At 37.0% G+C, this 20,478-nt stretch overlaps 1 protein-coding gene across 1 annotated transcript; it reads left to right on the forward strand.

The window, feature by feature from the left end:
- Nucleotides 1-5,383: 5,383 nt before the first annotated feature.
- pnp4a (purine nucleoside phosphorylase 4a) lies at nt 5,384-12,938 on the forward strand. Its single transcript, XM_062415959.1, has 7 exons — nt 5,384-5,485; nt 8,361-8,524; nt 9,417-9,520; nt 11,040-11,215; nt 11,481-11,671; nt 12,431-12,510; nt 12,703-12,938. The coding sequence occupies exons 1-7, from the start codon at nt 5,463-5,465 to the stop codon at nt 12,847-12,849; spliced, it is 885 nt and encodes a 294-aa protein (XP_062271943.1). The 5' UTR covers nt 5,384-5,462; the 3' UTR covers nt 12,850-12,938.
- Nucleotides 12,939-20,478: the final 7,540 nt, after the last annotated feature.

Genomic DNA, 20,478 nt, shown 5'->3' on the forward strand with positions numbered 1-20,478 from the left:
ACAGACACGCGATCAGAGCTTTTCGCACCTGGTGATTCTTTGCTTTTTCTACATGATTTTCCTGTTGTTTCTTTTTCTGTCACAAGCAGAACTCGCTTTAAATCAGTTACAACCTTCTCCACATTAACAAAACACACGTGACCAATGAAAATACAGTTACACAACACACAGTGTGTCTTTACTCCTGTTGAAGTTTTAATCTACTGTATATTGCTAATTTTAGTGCAGAACAAAAAAAAGACTGTTCACTTCAGAGTAGTTGCAGGCTAGTATTTCAAATTATAGTCAAAGTCATATCTTGAGACCCTAATTTTAATAATTGAGGATTTATTTAAGTTCTCTAAAAAGACAACCAGATCTTTTCTCTCTCCGTTTCTGCTGTGTCACTCACACGTCACACTGACAGAAAAAAAGACAGAAAAAAATTGTTTTTTTTCACAACGCTCAACCAGATGTACAAACTTCAGAGTAAGAAAACTAAATAAAACATTCGCCTGTCAGTTTGTGGAGCTCAGAAACATCCAGCAGATAGTCTGATTCAGCTCAAGAAGAATCTGAACTATTCTCTGACGTCTTCAGGATTTTACACACTCAATTTGTTTTTAGAGACACACGTCAGTGTGTTTGACTGTTTGTCCTACTTACACATTGGCAGAAAACCTTGTGACCATGTCAGGAAGAGAAATATAAACACACAACTTTAAATCTGTGTTATTAAAGGAACAGATCTTCAAATACACTGATCAAAGAGGATTTGACTCATAAATATCCCAGACGCATGAGAAGTCAAACTTATGAGAAAAACCTGCTTTAGCTGATTTTTTGTTTTACCACAACACTGACAGATCATCACCTTTGAAGATGATTCATTAAACTTAATAGCAAACATTCGCTTATTTCCACATCCAGCAGTTACGGAACTGACATTATTTTCTCATTTAGAGTCATGTTCCTTTACACCTGCTCCAATAAGTCCAAAATTGACTCTCTTTTAGCTCTGTTTTTCCTTTCTACCAGCTTCTGAAGGAAATATCTGGTTCTTTAGCTGCTAAATGCTCCACTATGTTCACCAACTAGTAGCTAACTGTTTCTGTCTACTGTTTGGTGCTGAGCAGGTAGTGTACATTGGGTCTTTAGATGTTTTTCTCAAAAAAAAGCTGCCTGCTGCGGCTGAAAACGACACTATGAGCACTGTGAGAGTGAACCAAAACAGTTGTAAAGTTGTGTGCTGGATGGATAAATCTATATTTCAGTCAGGACTGAAGTGATGCAACAACCAACAGACACTGAGCTAGTTAAAAAACGCTGACTGGCTAGGGGTTTTGTCTGGATGTGAGGCGTCCAAGATGCTGAGTCAGCTGTTTTCCACTGAGATACCTCACAGTATAAAACCAGCAACTGTTGCTTTTCCTGCTCATTTTAATTTTTAGACACCACATGCCTTACAAGTCGTTATCAGGCTGATATCATGTAGTCTCATCTCAGCATTAAACTGTTTTAAGAGTTTGAGTAAAGCTACGTTGCCTGGTGACAGTTTAGAGAACACCTACTGTATATTCTGCACATGGACTGCTGATACTTATAATTACTAGCAGCTTTTCTGTGTTGTATTAAACACATTTTCCACATTTTCTGTCCTCATAGAGCTATAACAGCAGAACTAAAATATAAGCAGGAAAGGAAAGGAGTGCTTGTAGGCCACATACCTCCAAGAATCCCAAATATCTTAATGGACCTGGTCACATTTATCACATTTTGACTGAGGTGAAGGAACGCAGTAATGTTGAGCATTCAGCTGAGCATTAAACACACGGCAGCATCCAGAAGTCACAGAGCACAGAGCAGCAGAACAAACTAAAACTGGAATGAATCCAACATGTGACAATAAAACTTAAAGTCAAATGACACACATTTATCTGTTAAACACCTAGAACAGCAACAGTAACAATTTCAATTGATGATTCAAGTCATGCTAGTCTAAAAGCATTGAATCAGAGAAACCGGACTTGTGGATTCATGCAGGCATTTCAGCTCTCATTTTAAAGGCTTAAGAAGCTTTTTTGAAAAATGTAAATGTTATTTTAGGCTCATCAGATTTCTGTTGGAGGTGATGTCAAATCCAGTTAATCTTACATTTCAAACTCAATAGTGTGTTAACGAATTAGCCTTAACTTCTCCGTCACAAATAGACCTTTCGGATCTCACGTAAGTGTCATATTTTAAATTTAAAATAGTGACTCATGCTAAAACACAACAAGAGCACAGGTCAGCATTTGTGAATGAAGCCCATTAGCTTTCTGTTCAAATATGAACCTAGTTTTACAGAAAATCAGCAAAAGAAAATTACTACTTTTGTCTCTTCAGTGGTAATCTAAGTGGGCTTTTAAGTCAAATGCTACATTTACATCTTTATTTATTACTCTGTTTCCATTGCACTTTGTCACAATTTGCTTTTGTCAGAGAGGCATACATTTTTTTTATTTTATTATCTTATTTGCAAATTGAAAATGCAAATAAAAACAGATGGATGGAGATGCACCAAGTGACTCCATGAAGAACCAGTGACAAGCAGAGGTTTGGTCCAATACTCACTGTGTTGTAGTAACTTTAAACTAGCCTCACTTTTATAGTTCAGTCTTTTGATTAACTGTTAAAATATGAAAAAAATGTTGCCTAAACAAGGTTCAAGTCCAGTGTTTCATGTATGATAATAATCACTTTATCGGATTAATCATTTCACGGTTTGTTTTCATTAATATAGTCAAAGAAACAGACAGAATTTGTCTTCAATATAATCCGACATGAGTTAGTCAGTCTGTCTGTCTTTAACCAACAGCTGCTATGCTCTCTTTATTAACCTGCTAACCAGCTACCACATGGCCCCTGTTAAATACCACACACGTGCACACACACACACACACACACAATGGCACGTGTCAAACTAGACAGAAGTCTGAATGAAGGACAGAGACAGACAGTTTCATCATCATTGTCACGTGAATTCTTGTTTCTCCTAAATTTGACCTTTCACATTAACTTTTTTTTTCATTCTCTCCAGCCTCCTGATAGTTTATATGCTCCAGTGCAGCTCTGGTTCTAGCTCAGCTCTGGTCTTCATCCATCAAACCCACATGAGTTTCATTATCAGCAGCTGATCAGAGAAGCAGCAGGGCAACATGTGAGGTGTGTTACCGGTCATGAGACTCAACGCTGAGTTTCAATTGAAACAGAACTGACCGACGAGCTGCTGCTAGTTAAATCATCACATCTCAACTCTAATTGGTTGAATCCAGCTCTGCGTATGCACCTGATAGGGTAGTAAAGTTTAACTGAGGTAGAAATGTTTGCAATCATACTGTAGTATGAAAGGACTGTAAAGACAAAAATAGATGTAAACGGCAGGCATACGTTTGTAACCGCTGGACAGAGCCAAGCTAGCTGTTTCACTTAGTTTTCATTTTTTATGTTAAATTGAGCTAAGCTAACCAGCTAGCTTCATATTCATTTACCAAACAAAAGAGTTGTATCAATTTTCTTATCTAAAGCTTGGCAAGAGTTAAAGAATAAGCGTGTTTTCCAAAATGCCGAATTATTTCTTTAAACCTGCATTGACAGATGTTTTGGCAGCGGGAAAAGTTGTGAACACATCACAGACATATCATCACCTTTTAAGTTGATATGTTGAACTTGTTTGCAAACATTTGAGTATTTTCACATCCAGCATTTATGGAGCAACATTATAATTCATTTGGAGTCGTGTTTCTGTCCACCTGGTGAATGTAAGTCCAATATTCACTCTCTTTTAGCTCTGTTTTGGTCTCTACCAGCTCCTGAGGGAAATATGTGGCTATCTAGCTGCTAAATGCTCCAATATGCTCATCATTTAGTCACTAGTCATGGTGAATGTTAAAAAGCTTTGTCTTTGAAAACAGCTGCACTTCTACAGCCAAAAATGACACTATGAGAGCTGTGAGAGTGAACCAAAACAATGAATTTGTAAACAATGAGCTGAAACTCACTGTATTGCTCCGTGAAACTAAATCGCCACTAGCGACACCTCTGACATTAACCGCTGTAATTTGATACATCGTTATTACAACAAAAATATTGATTACAGCCATTTCATAATAATACACGTGGGCAGAAATGATCAATTTCTCTATTGAAAACTATAGAAGGAGAAGACTATTCTCTGGTTTGATGCCTGGAGGACTGAAAAAACAAGCACCCGTGATGATTTTACAATGATGATTTTGTTCATAAGAAAACAAAGATATGTGACCGATGTGACCAAAAATTCAGACCTGGAATTTAATGTAGACAAAATCCCCTCAACCTGTCCAGGCCTAATTGAATCACCTGAAACAGAAAAGCTTTTTTATGAAATGATTGCTAAAGGTGTGCTTGTAAGCTTGGTGCTAATTTAACCGTTACTGTTGCCAGAGAGAATGAAAGAACAAGAGAGTGACCTGAAAGTACCTCCCCCCAAAAACAAATACTAGTCTCAGTCTGGACACACTGATGGAAACTGCTTGGTTACACAAGCTTATGTTCATTCTGTCTGACATGTTGATATTATAAATGTAATAAACCCTGAAGCCTCTAGTAGACCTCAGCAGCACCTTAGAGTTTAAATTTGTACATGTATTTAAGTATTTCTCTTAAGTATTACGTTGCTATCCATCCATATACATGCAAGTCTGACTGTTAACGACCCAATCATAGTGACTGTGTGTGTACCAGGTATTCCTCATGTTGTGGGGACTCGCCTCACAAATGGGGACTAAAAGCAAGTCCCCTTAATGTAATTCATAAATATTCGGGTGAATACTTCGTTTATATTAAGGTAAATTGAGTGTTATGTGAAGATTAAGGTTTGGGAAGTGGTGATTAGGCTTATGACAATGGATGTAATTTCTTTAGAAGTGATGGAAACACAGCTGCGTGTGTGCATGTGTGTGTGTGCATGTGTGTGTGTGCACTTGAGCCTCAGGATCAGAGTTAGTGAATTAACACTGAAGTAAAATCACATTACTGTGAGTGGGGGTGTGACGCAAAACCAGACACCGATTACACAACACACACACACACACACACACACACACACACACACACACACACACACACAAAAACTCCAACAATCCAGTTATGATTGGAATCCCAACACACACACATTTCTACATCACTGTGGCTCCATTGGTTGCTGCCGATGAATGGACGAGTTGTTAACCAATCAGCAGCATGTGACCAGTGAATATGTAGCCCGATCAGCATCAGCCGGCCGCACTCTGACTGACTGTCCCTCCATCACACACACAGACACACTTATATACGCACACACACACACACACTTCTACTCAGTCAAACACACACAGTTGACAGCTTATAAACACACACACACACACACATATCAGTCTGCTTTATTTTCATCATCATCCTCAGTCATCTGTCATCCATCCATCATGCACAGCAAAGAAGAGATCAGGTAAGAGAACACCTGTTGGGCTTAATATTAACATCTGTCTGCCTGTATAATGAACCAGTGTTATAAACTAGTTGCTATTATTGTGTAGGTCTGCTGATTGTGACCAGTTCAGACAAAAAGTGTTTTTGTTTGTTGCCTCGTTGAATTGTCTGAATGGGTAAAAGAATTTCATTAATTCACAAAAAAAAAAGAGCAAGGATTAACAGGAAGGTTTGGGGAAAAAAGTACATTTTTGTTCTGCTTTTAATGTTCCTGTTAATCAGATAATGACGCCTCAGATTTATCTTGTGACTTTTTTGGGGGGTGCAAGATAAATCTAAGCAGCTCTAAGCAGTTGGCAGGCAAACAGTGGAGACTCCAGGAAGTTATTAGTCTGACACGTAACCCACTGAAAAAACATACACAGTTTAAACATGCAAAATATAAAGTGTTAATTAGTGAGCTTTAGAGATGCTGGTACCTACTGAGCTACTGTAGGCTTACAATGAAAGGTGCAGCGTGTAGAATTCAGTGGCATCTACCAGGACAGATTTGGGAGAAATTAAATATAATATTAATAAGTATGTTTTGATTAGTGTATAACCACTTGAAAATAATAATCACTGTGTTTTCTTTAGGTCAGAAAGAGTGTTTATAGAGGGAATGTTGCATCGTCATATTGCTGCAGTAGCCCAGAAAAGTCAAATCAAACACTGGCTGTAGAGAGGGTCTTTTCATATTTTGTGCAAAGATTTGCAACTACAGTAGGTTCATCTACACACTTGGATAGAAGGGATGAGGCCAGGGGTATTCATTTGGTTGTAAGCTGCAACCTTGCCAATAGATGCCACTGAATCTTACATACTGGTCCTTTAAAGAGCAACTGTGACAGTTGTATCAATTTTAAAATGTAAATGTCTGCCAGAAAGCAAATAAGTCTATTTTTTAAAAAGAAAGAATCATCAATGATAAAACAGATAAGACAAAAAACAAAAGAAAGACCTTTTTTATGACAACATTTAATGCCTTCACATGATTAAACTTGTGGACTATTTAATCGTTTTGACAGTTATTCCTCTCAGTTTTGGAGACATGGGAAACGGGCAGCATCATTGAGTCCAGCATGACAACAACACGAGGAATCAGCTGATCAGACCGGCTTTAACACAGTTACACTACAGTACAGTTTAACCAGATTATCTAAACCAAACTGAATGGTCAGGTTATGTGGTAAACTATTGTAAAGGTTACATCATGTAGAGAGTAAACTTCAGTTACGCTTACACTCACCTAACACTGTTGCAAAGTGTGAAGAGCTGCTGGTACCAGAAGTACTTTTCACTCACTGTTAACTCTCATTTCTGGCCGTCGGATTGAGTTGTTTCTGAGAGTTTGGAGGATGGCTCTTAGTACTACAATACCCATGAGCCTCAGCAGCCGTTGCCATGGAGAAGAAGGCATTCAGAATGTGTAAACCCGTCACTGTGGTTACTGAATTCCTCCTAAACTGACCCAGAATCTGACAGCAAACAAATTTAAACTACAATGCGTCATCTCATCTCATGCTGCAGTTTGCCTGAAATAACTCCTCGAGCTTCAGCACTCTGTTGTTTTGACTTGCTTTGACTTTAAGGCACATTTTTTGGTGCCATCAGATTAATCTTCATGTGCAACTAAACATTTTTAATATGTTTTAATTCAAAGTTTGTTTAAAACCTGTGTGGCTTCTCATGTTGTTACCACATTGTTGAATAAATTATCATCACTGATTGGATAAAAGTCTAAAACCACAAAATTAGGACCCAGGTGTGAAACACTAGTTAGCTTAGAAAGTATATAACATTAAAGTGCATGCTATAAATAGTAAACCAGAGGGAGAAAGCCTGTATAATTATTCCCCCTAACCGTTTCTAAAGCGCTTATAACACTTAACACTGCAGTATAAATATTGCTCCCAGCTAGGTTTCATTAAGTTAAATTAAAACTTTTAAAGACCATTTTAAGATAACATTTAAGATACATTTAAAGCCTGTTTCATCATCATACCAGTGAAAAATATGAACATCTGATGGTCAAGAATTCTAGTTATTCTATTTATATCCACTTTTATTTCAGTACTTCTCAGCATTATAACAATTCTTAACAATATAATTATCAAATCAATGTGGCCAACACCCATATAAGCAGCAGAACATGGAAGAATGGGTTGAACAAATTAAAAATCATTTAATTTATGTTAATTTAAGTTTTGTTTGCTAAAATCGACACTTCCCCATTATGAGACAATGAGTGTTTGTTACAGGTTTGATTCTTCCGACTGAAACAGCTTCCTGCAGCACAATGCATCAGTCTCATCAGTCTCACTTGTAGTTTATAGAAATTTAATGTATCCTGAAAGCCAGAAATTGCATACAAAAACATGTTATAACTTACATTACTGCTGTTAGACTTTTGGTAAATTAAATTCAACACTGATAAATACCTTCTAGGGGCCTTTTTTTTTAGGAAACTAAATGCAACAGTGGTTTAAGAATGTCCCGATACAGATAAAGTGTTTAAGTGTATAGATTGTGTCATTTTTAAGACTTTTCAAGACAGATACCCTGTGCATGTTACACAGAATGGACCTTCAAACTGACCCTTGGGAGCATGAACCCAGCATGCTTAACTCCATTTTCATGAAAAAAGAGACTAAGTCCAAATAAAACCAAATGTAATTAGATCTCAGTGTGAGATCCTCAAACAGAGAACAGTAAGAGATGATGAGAGTAAGATGATGATGATGAAGCACTACATGATCAGAACTGATTGCTGTGACTCTCACAGTTAAGTCTACTATAAGTTATAAGATACTGTATTAACAATTTACTTCCTCCTCTGTTCTCTTTATCTGCAGTCATGATGAATACCAGAAAACTGCTGATTGGTTGAAGTCCCAGACAAAGCACCGTCCCCAGGTGGCGATCATCTGTGGGTCCGGACTGGGCATGCTCGCTGACACCCTCAAGTGTCAGGACTCCTTTGCTTACTCTGACATACCGGGCTTCCCACAGAGCACAGGTAGAGATTTTATTTAATATCAACAACATTAAATAATAAATGATAAGTAACTTTATTACTGAATGACAACCATCTACATGTTTCTCAATCAAAACTAACAGTGATTTATTTATTCATATATGGGTCAATGATGTATAAGGATTTGCAACAACTCAATTGTAGAATAATAAAAAACAAGCATATCTAATGCAGTAGTTCAAACATTCAGAATGTTGTGTAACTGAAGATCCATATTATACATTTGAAATTAAGTGATTTTAGTGGGGTTTTTTCAAGATTAATTGGCACTGGCCTTAAAAAGAGTCATGTGGTGCGACCGTGATTCATCTTGAAATAAATCAATTTACTTAACACGCTTCACATCTTTTTTTCACATCGTTTTCAGTAATATAAATTGTTTGGAAACAAAGTATTTGAATTTTTTTTAAATGTTTGTAAATGATGATCTTTTATTTAGATATTTCAAGATGAATCATGGTCGCACCACATGACTTTTTTTCAGGCCAGTGCCAATTAATCTTGAAAAACCCACTAAAATCACTTTCAAATTGTAATATGAATTGTCAGGTACACAACATTCTGAATGTTTGAACTACTGCATTAGACATGCTTGTTTTTTTATTCTAAAATTGAGTTGTTGAAAATCCTTATACGTCATTGACCCATATAAATTTTACACTTTCTTAGACTTTCGGTAATTTCTGCACATTGGACAATTTCTGTAGAAGGGGCGAAATTCAAAGTTAAAGGCTACTGTTCTGTATCAATTTAACTTTAGGTCCCATTATTTAGCATTGACAGTATACGCAGCATACAAATATTTACTGTTTTTGTGGGTTAATTACATCACTACACCTGTTACACTATAATCCTGACTGTGTGTTTGTTGCAGTTGAAGGTCATGCAGGTCGGCTGGTTTTCGGGGAGCTGAAGGGGAAGTCATGTGTGTGCATGCAGGGTCGCTTCCACATGTATGAAGGACACTCACTCTGCAAGGTACACCTGCACACACATGCATACATTTGCATCACCGAGCTTAATGCTGAAGTCCACTAATTCCACACAAGATGTTTAGTTTACTTCTTATAAGAAGTACTATGTAAGTTTATTATATAACATTTTAAACAAAAAGCCTGCGGGACAAACTAAAGTTGTGGGGCTTGAAAGAGATTTATGTTTAGTAGCCAGGTGATTAAAAGTTAGGATATTGGCCAATACTGCTTTATAATTTGGGCTATTCTTTTTTTTCTCTTCTGTCTCTTCCAAGTCCCACAATAAGTATATCACATTTCCAGACCATGAGAATGAACATGAATGCAACATTTCAGTGATTTCACCAAGTTCACATATTTAACTGCATGTATACACAATAAATACACAGAGTACAATAAGCGGTGATCAAGCGGTGATCAGCGGTGTGTGTGTGTATGAACCAGGCTCAGGTCATGGGGGAGAGGTCACGTGTAGCCTTTTAGCAGGCTGTTCAATACTGCTATTGTTTTCCTCTATGCAACACACACACACACACACACACACACACACACACACACACACACACACACACACACACACACACACACACACACACACAAACTGCTGCTTCTCATTACTCAACAGGTAACTCTTATTCTGTTGCATTTAAAATCATATTTTACCAGTTACATAAACTATCTGCAGCTGTAGCTTTAGTAGACGTCCTGCAACAAAAATGTATTGTGGACCTTTTTTTAAACTTTAAAAACAGCTACAAATATATATATATTTAAAAAGGCTCATTGATTTCTTAGAACAGTGGGTGTATATTTTTATAAGGGACTATTTTCATCACTGAGTAATCTATATATGGTGCCGTAGTTAGTATTTCCAACAGCAGGAAAGTGTGCATGAGACTCAATGAAAGCACGTCTCACAGTGCAACAATAGCTCACTGTTACCAATATCAAAAATTGAGATGCACGAGACTTCCACTTTAGGTCCTTAGCTTTTCAGTTTATATTGTGCTTTCATGCATACTGACATAATTACCACATAGTTTACCAGGGGCTTCTGCGCTGTGTGAAACATTTTCTTTGTGTTCTGTCTGAATACACCATGAGCGTCTGGGATGTTTAAGGTTGGGTCAGAGGTTTGGGTCAAACTAAGGCCTTAAGGTCATTGTAAGGCCGACACCAAATCTTGACCGTGAGACACACTTTCTTCCCGTGAGACAGTAGATGTAGCTGTCGGCTCATTTCAGGGAACACAGGAGGCACCCTGATAGTGTTGCTATGGTAGCCAAGGTCAGAGATGTGTTTACCTGTCTCTCCGAACAGACTAGAGGTAACTGCAATCAGAGTTTGGATTTTGGTGACCCTGGGGAATGCAGGGAAAGGGTGCTGAGCTGTGTTCCCAGACATTGTACATTCAGACTCCCATAACAACAAACTTTAACAGGAAGTTTCTCCTGTTTAAGAGACAAATGATCACCAAGGTTATGACAAGCTCCATCTGTCTTGTCTATCTGTCTGTCTCTCAGACAACGTTTCCAGTTCGAGTCTTCAAGCTGTTGGGGGTGGAAACTGTAATTGTGACGAATGCCGCCGGCTCATTGGCTGACGGTCTACAGCCTGGTGACATCATGATCATCAAAGACCACGTCAACTTCCCCGGATTGGTCGGTCTGAACCCGCTGAGTGGACCCAACGATGACAAGTAACTGCTGTTTATTGTTATCAAAGTTTCATGCTTACAATGAAACTCTTTGTTCTAAAATTCCCCATTTGTTTCTTGTGTGACTGTTTGATACGCTCAGGTTGTTTACTGTGACATTACATGTTTGTGTTTTAACTTGGTTGTCACAGTAACAAAGTATTGACATTTACATTTTGTATAGTTTTCTTCCTGAGGCTGTTTCATTGTCTTTGACAGATTTGTTTCAGTTCAGCTGATTGTGTTGTTTGTTAATTATTGTTCACAGGTTCGGGCCTCGTTTCCCCGCCATGTCAGGTTGCTATGACAAAGGCCTGCGTTGCTTAGCAATGGAGATCGCCAAGCAGCTGGGGGTGTCCAGCCTCATGCAGGAAGGCGTGTACGCCATGGTGGGCGGGCCCAACTTTGAAACTATCGCTGAGGCCAAACTGCTACATCGACTGGGAGTGGACGCTGTTGGTATGACAAACAAAATACTGATGTAACAATGTAAAGTGCTGTTAATGCCCCCTAGAGGCTGCAGTGATCATTACAGCCACAAAATTGTCAACATCTGAATGATTTAGCTAAATAGGTAAAGTTTGTCTTGGAGTGGGGCTAAAGGAAATGTCATGGGGTACATCTTCTAGAGACCTCGAAGTCAGGCCACAAAACTTTGAGATTAACTTTGAGTCACCCCACTGGCCTCTGTGTAGTGTGTATGTATCATCCATGATTCAAATCATCATTACCATGGGAGTACTAGATGGCACAGGGTTTTTCTATTTTCAGTTCATTTGAGACAGTTTGATTAAACATTACTTTATGTAGAAAAATGTCCCTTGTGAAACATTAAAATTAAAAGACTTAAGATCTTTTCAGTGGGCTAAAACATCAGATAATGATATGGTATACGTTTAGGATGATATTGTACTTTAGTGGTGAAAATTCCTGAACAAATGACCAAACAATCAACTGACACGCAGTGAGTCTGAGGCTTTTGTTGCGATAGAAGATCTGAGAGTCTGGGTCCACTTTACTCAGTTTGTTAAGGCTGAACGCTTAAATTTTCTATCGGAGTGAAGTAACATTTTCACAAACAGTTGAGTCTTTGTGAAGCTGTTTTTAAGTTGAGTTGATTATACAGTGATGGAAGCACAATCAGTAACAGTGGTTTCAGTATTAGCAATACTGTTGTGACCTGCCTCATTAACTTCAGGTGTTTAACTGTGTTTACAGGTATGAGTACGGCTCCTGAGGTCGTCGTGGCAATTCACTGCGGACTGAGAGTCTTCGGCCTCTCTCTGATCACCAACAAGGTAAAAACACAGTTCAGACACTAACCAATACATCGGTCAGTTTTAATATGATAACAAAGCTGTAGGGCAGGTTTGGTGGTGAAGAGTTATGAGGACTGTGTGATCAATGATTGATTGATTGATTGATTGATTGATTGATTGATTGATTGATTGATTGATTGATTGATTGATTGATTGATCGATCTGTGTCAGGTGGTGAAGTGTTATGAGGACTCAGAAAGTGTGAACCATGAAGGCGTCCTGGAGGTTGGACGACTGCGCTCTCAAACTGTACAGCAGCTGGTGACTGAACTGATCAGCAAGATGGAGATCAATAACAACAATAATAACCCTATCTGAACACACACACACACACACACACACACACACACACACACACAAACACACACACTCACTGTGTATATATTTGATTGTTGTGTTTACAACATATTTTATAGCTTACTTCTTTTTTAGTTTATCATCTTTTATATTATTGTATATCTTTGCTGTAATAAAAACTTTATTTATATCAACATGGTGCCTAATCATTCTCTATCAGGGTAAATCTGAATGTATTTATTCATTTATGATATTTCATTTTTATCCCACAGATTAATATAACAATGACCGCTGTGTTTTATGGTGCTTTAATATAAAAAGAACAATTTAAATAAATAAAAATGTCTATTGTACAATGTTGTAAAGAATTTCAGTGATTTCTTGATACATGTTAACCTGATTAAAACTTGCTGCCAAACCTAAGGCTGTTTGTGTTGATCAATCTGCAGTTGTTCTAATGTGGTGCTGTGATATTAGAGTCTTTTAAAGGGAACTGGAAATCCGCCAACTTCTCTATACTGAAACAAAGTTGCATAACTTTTGCTAAGTTTCCGCCTAGTATTCACACGGAGACTTTTAAAACCACTGCTCGGTGCCAGTTTTAGTTTGAGAACTCTGGGACTATGTTTTAGTCTGTACAGGTGGCACTAAACATAAACATAGAAAAAGTGACCAATCAAAGGAGCAGACTATCTATTCCATCCCCGCCTCCAAAGTCTCAAATCTCAGTTTAAAGAACGAGTTGCAGTTGTGAGTGGGCAGAGAGGGTCAAGTTCACATTCATCACAGCCCTGTGCTCACGTGACCACATTTGTTTGAGCAAAAATGCTCCATTGTGACGATGCTTTTTCATTACAGATACTATTCTGTGCGCTCGTATCATGTGCATGTGCCTGGTTTTTGGTGTGCCCTGTTTTTTTAGACTAATTAAACGCCACAACCTGCACACACCTGGAATTAAAAGTCACACTTCCCAACTTTATATGCAAATAAACACGTACATCATTTCCATTTCCATTTCCAGACCAAAAGCGTTATTGTTTTTAACCTGTGGGAGGTCACAATGTACTTTACGTGCCTAGTCTGCCAGCAATTAAACAAAGAAGAAGAAGTTTGCAAAGCTTTTGCAAACCTTGGAGGCGTGTGGGCAAAACTTTTTTTTCAAATAGAACTTATAGTACTATAGTAATAGTACTCAATCCACAATAATCCATTTTCGCCAGTTGTTGTGGCTACTTCCTCTTGTTGTTTTTTCGCTTTCATGTGACGTTAGTTGAGTAGGCAGCCTTTCAATATGGCTGAGGACACATTTAAAATACAGATTGCTAAAAGAATGTGGCCATATGCAGCTCTTCAATACGTCTTGGCTGCATTCATGTATGTACTAGAGCTGTCCACTTGAAATGAGATCAACCAAGATGCATTTTAATATAAGTTGTGAACAGGGCCAAAGAGAAATATTCTTAGTTTAAATGATGATGAGCTTTGTGCAGTTCATCTCCACCTCCTGACAGCTCTGATTGGTTTAAGAAATTCAAACAGAATGTTTTCTTTCAACTTTCTCAGAATGACAGAAAAAAAAAAAAAACTAATTTCCTTCAAACGACAGGATCCCTACAGGAGAGGAAGGTATGTTAAATTTAGAAATTAATACATGCAGGAGCTTTGCTTGTTGTTTTAATAGTAAACTAGACTACCAGTGTGCTGCTAGCATCCCCAAGATGCTGCAATGTTCTTAACAACCACAATATGAACAAACAACATCCTGTTGATTTATTTTTGGCCACATCCAGGTACATGCTTATGCACAGACATGCACACACACATCAGGGTTTTTAAAAAATGGTTTAAAAAAAGAAGGGGGAAAAAAATTATGTGTACAACTGCTTAATGATAATAGGTCCAATGAATGGGAATACAAGTCATTTACAGTTTGAACCTGAAATATAACCTAAAAACCCTCCACAGGTGTGTAGTGTTGAGGAGTGGATTACATTCAGTATCTGCATCTTTTTGTTCAGATGTCACTGATAACCAACCAGGTGACCTTTGACCTCTTCCTCTTGTCTCTGGTGATTATGCTGCTGGCTCTGGTGGTTCTGTTCGTTCTCTGTTGGACCCTATATCTCAGTAGAAGCAGGTAAGAACATACGACTGCCTCATATAAAAATCAGCATGTTTTTGATTGATTGCAGTGTTTTCTTTGTGTGATGTTCATGTTCTGCTTAACAGGACTCCCAAATTTGAGACAAAACAAAACAAAGTATTGTGCTGTCTTTCTAGTTCTTTTTGCTAAACGTCCTCCCTCAGCTCCGTGTAGATGTTCGTAAATGTGATCTTATTCATTAAACATCTTCAGAGTTTCTTGTGCGTGGTTAGTGATTCTGAATTGTGTTTGTGGGCTCTGATTCCTCAGAAACTACACAGAACTGCAGCTCTCAGCAGGACAACCCGCTCGCATCCTGACCATCAAAATTGAACCAAACCAGGTCCAACAGCTGGTGGACCACCTGCTGGACCGAGTCCTTCTCCAGGTGGAACCAGAAGCAGCACCTGTAGAGGAACCCACAGAGGAACTTGTAGAGGAACCTGCAGGAGAACGTGAATCTGATTGTAGATCAGACCCCGAGGCTCCAGCAGCAGATTCTCCCCCCAGCAGAGGTAGGTGTTATTGAACCAAACCTTTTCAGGATCAGAAGCAGTTAGAGTTCCTGTTCACTACGTCACCTTCTTCTCATGTAGAGGGTAATAATAAACACAGATTTAAAACTAAAAAGAAAATTTAAAAAATTAAGATGATAATGCCTACCTGGGACTATACTGTGATTTTGGATTGTAGAAAAATGACTTGACTTTTAAGTTATTCAGCCTTTTTAATTTAACCTTTTAATATAACTTAACCTTTTTAATTAAACTTTTAACCCTTTTTAATTGTTCATGAGTCATTTCCTCCTGGGTCCATCTCTTCCTGAACCATCAGTTCAGTTCTCTGAGCAACAGCTTCACCTGCTGGAGCTTAAATTGAACTGCAGTCGTTTCTGTCACTGAACCCTTGAACCCCTGTGTAAATCTGAAATATTCACTTTTGAATGAACTGACATTTACAGAAGTCTTAATTAGACTTGTTTCTCTCCTGTGGCAGCGAACACTCTTCACAACAAACTGTGGACATGGATCACATCTGCAGCTCCTCCTCCAGGTGAGAAACATATATATTTAAATGTCTGTATGGATCAAAACTTACATTTGTTCAATACAATAGAAAACATAATTAAATATAAAATATAATATTAGGTGAAGTATTAAACATTTTTACAGCACATCATTTTCATTATTCTAATGTATCCCTTATTTCTCAAATTCTACATTTACTGGGGTAAATTGTAATATATACTGTTTGTTCATATAACATATAAGTAGACTATAAAAAGAAATGCATTTAATATTTTAATTATTGTATATAATAATAATATTATTTTTTATATATTTTTGTATTTCCTGTACTATTATTTTGTTGTTGTTACATAGTAATTAAATATTATTAATTAAAGTTTATATTATAAGATTTGATATATTGTATTTTTCTGTAAATTTGTATCCAATATTATTTAAATTTACAATAACTAATTACATTTCATCTACGTTATGCAGCCACTGCCCCTCCTGCTCCTGGTGATCAGCATCAAACTAACAACCTTGGTACTCAGGAGTCGGATGGCTCTCGCTCCTCTCAGAGCTCCTCCGATAGTGGATGGTAGGAGGAGGAGGAGGAGTAACATGATGAGTCAGAACTTTAGAGAGGATAAAGAACATTTATATTAATATGAATAACACTTAAATACATAGAGCCTGACTTCTGAAAGATAAAACTGCCCAATAAAATAATGTTATAAGACACTGAGCAAAAAGTTATAAATCTGTCTGCTGGCAAAACTCAAATATTGTGTCAGATTTTCTGTGTTTGTCATCTGAACATACTTTAAAATACTGTAATATGTTTTTCAAGTTCAAGTTTGTGTTTATTTTTCAGTCCAACTATAAAAAAATATAGTAAAGTGTAAAAGCTGAAAAAACATCCAACATGCATCAAAAGCCTGAACACAATAAAATATATGAATTTGCTTAAATAAAGCTCACTTAAAACAAATAGCAGAGTAAATAATAAATAATTCAGTAAGTATGAACATTATTATATGCAAACTTTATTATGTAAGGTGCTACTTCTTCTCTTCTGTGTTTACTATTGTTAGTCCCTGAATTAATTTAAGGCTGACAAAAGCTTCCTGTTCTCTGGTTTTACACTTTGGATTATATTTAGATCACTGACTGAACCTTTAAATTAAATAATGTCAATTTAATTAATTTTTTCAATTATTATTAATGATTGGTGTTTAATGTTTACAGAGAGCCTGAGAAAAACTTAAACACTACATTGAACTGTTGGTTTGACTGCAGCAGTGGAGTTATATTTCATCCTGTGACCATGTGGGGGCAGCAGGAGTCAATATTCCACATAATAAAACCAGCAGCATCAGAACAATAATTACTGAGAGGTCTACAAGTTCAGTATTGTTTATTCATTAATTTTACATACATTAATTTGCTGAAAAATAAGCTGTGAAATAAAATAACAGAAAATGCTCAAATGTATTTGGCAGTTTTTCCACATGTTTCTGTTGCAGAGGTTGTTTAAGGACCCATAAGGATTTCATATAAGTTGAAAAGAGATTAAAGTTAAGAAAGACTATTATTACTATATTCAATATATAGTTATATATTATACTATATATTATTGCTATATTCAAAAAAATGTTAATGTCATTGTATCGAGCCAGGTCATTTAGAAACACATTTTTGACTATAAAAAAGTTTCAAATAAACTACATTTAATAACAATGAGTCCAAAACTATACAGAATAAAATAACATAATGTAAATAAATGACTCATGGTGTGGGTTTATGATCACTGTCTGGTTCCTGTGCTGGTATTGAAAGAAACTGTATTTTAGGCTCACTGGATTGGACGAGGTGATCCGGCAGGAAACGCCTCCTCTTCAATTTTCAACTTTTAAACTGAGGGGGCGGATGCAATCTAAACATCTGTGATGTGTTGAGTTTAAGGACGACCACTCACACTCACACAGAGGAAGTGATGAGTGCCTCTATAACCTTATTTTCCATATCAGTTCATGTCATGTTAGGCTGTGGAAAACTGTGCCAGAAAACAAAAAAAACACATGAAAAGTTAAGAAAAAATAGACAAAATAATACAACACTTACAATAAATTCAAGTTATGAGATCTTAAATTAACTTATTTTGACTCTCTAAGTATCACACTTTTGTTTTAGTAGATTGGACTGCTGTAACGCCCTGCTCTCTGCTTTCCATGGAAAACTTTAAAACAATTACAACTCATTCAAGGCTGCAGTGAGGGTTAACAATCCACTTTAAAATCCTCTTAAAAACCTTTTTAGATCAGCTTTGGCCCTAAATATATTTCCCAATGCTTATTTCTTTATGAACCCACTCATCTCACTCATCAGGGATCGGTCTATGACTGTCCCTCTGCATGGAAACAGCTTTTAGAAAATTTAAGACATCTGTAGATACATTTAAATCCAGATTTAAAGCTCACCTGTTGCCCAAAGCCTTTGACTGAACACTAATTTAGATCTCAGCACAGTCATTAAGGGGCTTATGTTAACAGACATGTTTAATATGTTACATTACCATGCTTATATACAGTATGTGTCTTTTACATGAGTTTCTACATAGTTTTAATATCCAGTTTTATGTGTTTTTAGTTTATTTTAATTTGATTGTTTTAATAGTTATTTTATTATCCTCACATTGGTATTTTATTTAATAACTTGAATTGCTCCTGCTTCTATATTATTTTAATGTTATTTTCTGTCAAGCACTTTGAATTGAGTCTGAAATAAGATAATGAATAAGTTGCCTTGCTTATCTCACAATGACATTTGACAGACACTGGAGTCATCATTTTGAGATATTATGATTGTTTCCATTTTTATCACTTTCATCTTTTTTTACTTTTCATTTCATTTATTCATTTGGCATTTGGTTTTTGTCAAAAGCAACGTACAACTGAGACACAATCCAAGCCACAGTAGATAAAAGAGAAGTCTCAGACACTAAGTGCCTCAACACTCAGCTCTACGTTCACATTAGGTATGAAGATAAAGTACTCTCGGAAGAGGTAAGCCTTCATGCAGGTTTTTTTTCCTTTTCTTTCTCTTCCAGGCAGACATGGGCCTCCATAGTAAACAGAGTCACAGAGCTAAAGGGGTAGTGTAGGTATTTTGTATTTTACCTCCATAAAGATAGTGAAACAAAAGAAAACAATGGTCAAAATCTGAGCGGCAGATGCAGAAATATCCAGATTTTTAGTCTCTTGTACGAGTGAAGATCCAGTAACACTGGATCCTACATTTCCAATATTTCAGGTGGATAGAGTCTTTCATTAGATCCCCTCTGTGTGTAAACGCACATATCTTTGAAACTCCACACCTTCGTAAAGCATTAACCATGAGTTCATGTGTAAAACTAGTGGAATATTCCTTCAATATTTAAAGCTAAAATGGGATGAACAAGCAGCGACCATCTGTCAACAAGGCCGATACACCTCCAACCAGACCTGCTAGTTCTTAGACTGGCTCTCCTGGTTAGCTAGTTGGTGAACTGATATCTTTGTCAGCTTTTTGGTTGTATCTTTATCACCCAGCTGGTGAGTAAACGCCTATAAACTGGTATCTTTATCAGTTTGCTGGTAATTAGCATTTAATGTAACTAAATTGGTCTTATGTGTATGCATGTGTGCTGGCATAATTACATGATATCCAATAAATTTGGGTTTAATTACAATAAATGATGTACTTTAGCTGAGGTGAGGTGTTCATATTTGCTTGGTTTTCAGGTACTTCTGTATAATTAAAGATGCAGTGTGTAAAATTTAGTGGTATCTAGTGGAATGGGCTTAGAATGAGCACTAGCCACAATGGGCAAACCAAACACAGACTCTAAAGACTTTTACGTTTTTGGGACCTTCACGGCCACCATAGGTTCTCCTACACACTTGGAAGAGGAGAGAAATTAATTTCCTAGTTGTAATTATGACTTGAAGGTTGATGTGAAACTCATAATTACGATAACTCAAATATGAGAGAAATGTGGCATTAGTTAGCTAGGTAAAAATAAAAGCTAGTTAGGTGGTTGGTCCTTTGTATGGTTCGGTTTTTTATCTGCTTGTTAGTGAGTTGTTAAACAGAGAAATGGTCAAACGTCAGCTTGTCCTTCATTTGCTAGTTGCTTGCCATGTTTTATTCTCTCAGCTAATTATGCTCTATAATATTCAGTTAAAGTATTTGGCTGGTGAGTTTCTATGTTTTTCTTATTGTTGAGACATTTCATGTGCAAGACCAAACCAAGAATGAATTGAACATAATTGATTCTGTATATCCAAAGCCTGATATATATCATTCCTCTTTGCCATAGACATCTAAGTTGCACTAAACACAGCATTACTCTGAGTCTGAGTGACATGTTCCTTCACACGTTCCAAGTTAGGTGACGTTAGTTTGTTTTAAAAAACGGCTCCAAGGACTAATAACAGCCATTGTGTTTCCAGT

This window comes from Scomber scombrus, chromosome 3 (genome assembly GCF_963691925.1).
Source record: "Scomber scombrus chromosome 3, fScoSco1.1, whole genome shotgun sequence".
NCBI classification, from domain to species: Eukaryota; Metazoa; Chordata; class Actinopteri; order Scombriformes; family Scombridae; genus Scomber; species Scomber scombrus.

Coding starts and splice junctions, on each gene's coding strand:
- pnp4a (XM_062415959.1), top strand. CDS start 5,463: ATGCACAGCAAAGAAGAGATCAG. Junction 9,521..11,039: donor AAGGACACTCACTCTGCAAG/GTACACCTGCAC, acceptor TCTGTCTCTCAG/ACAACGTTTCCAGTTCGAGT. Junction 11,672..12,430: donor ACTGGGAGTGGACGCTGTTG/GTATGACAAACA, acceptor CTGTGTTTACAG/GTATGAGTACGGCTCCTGAG.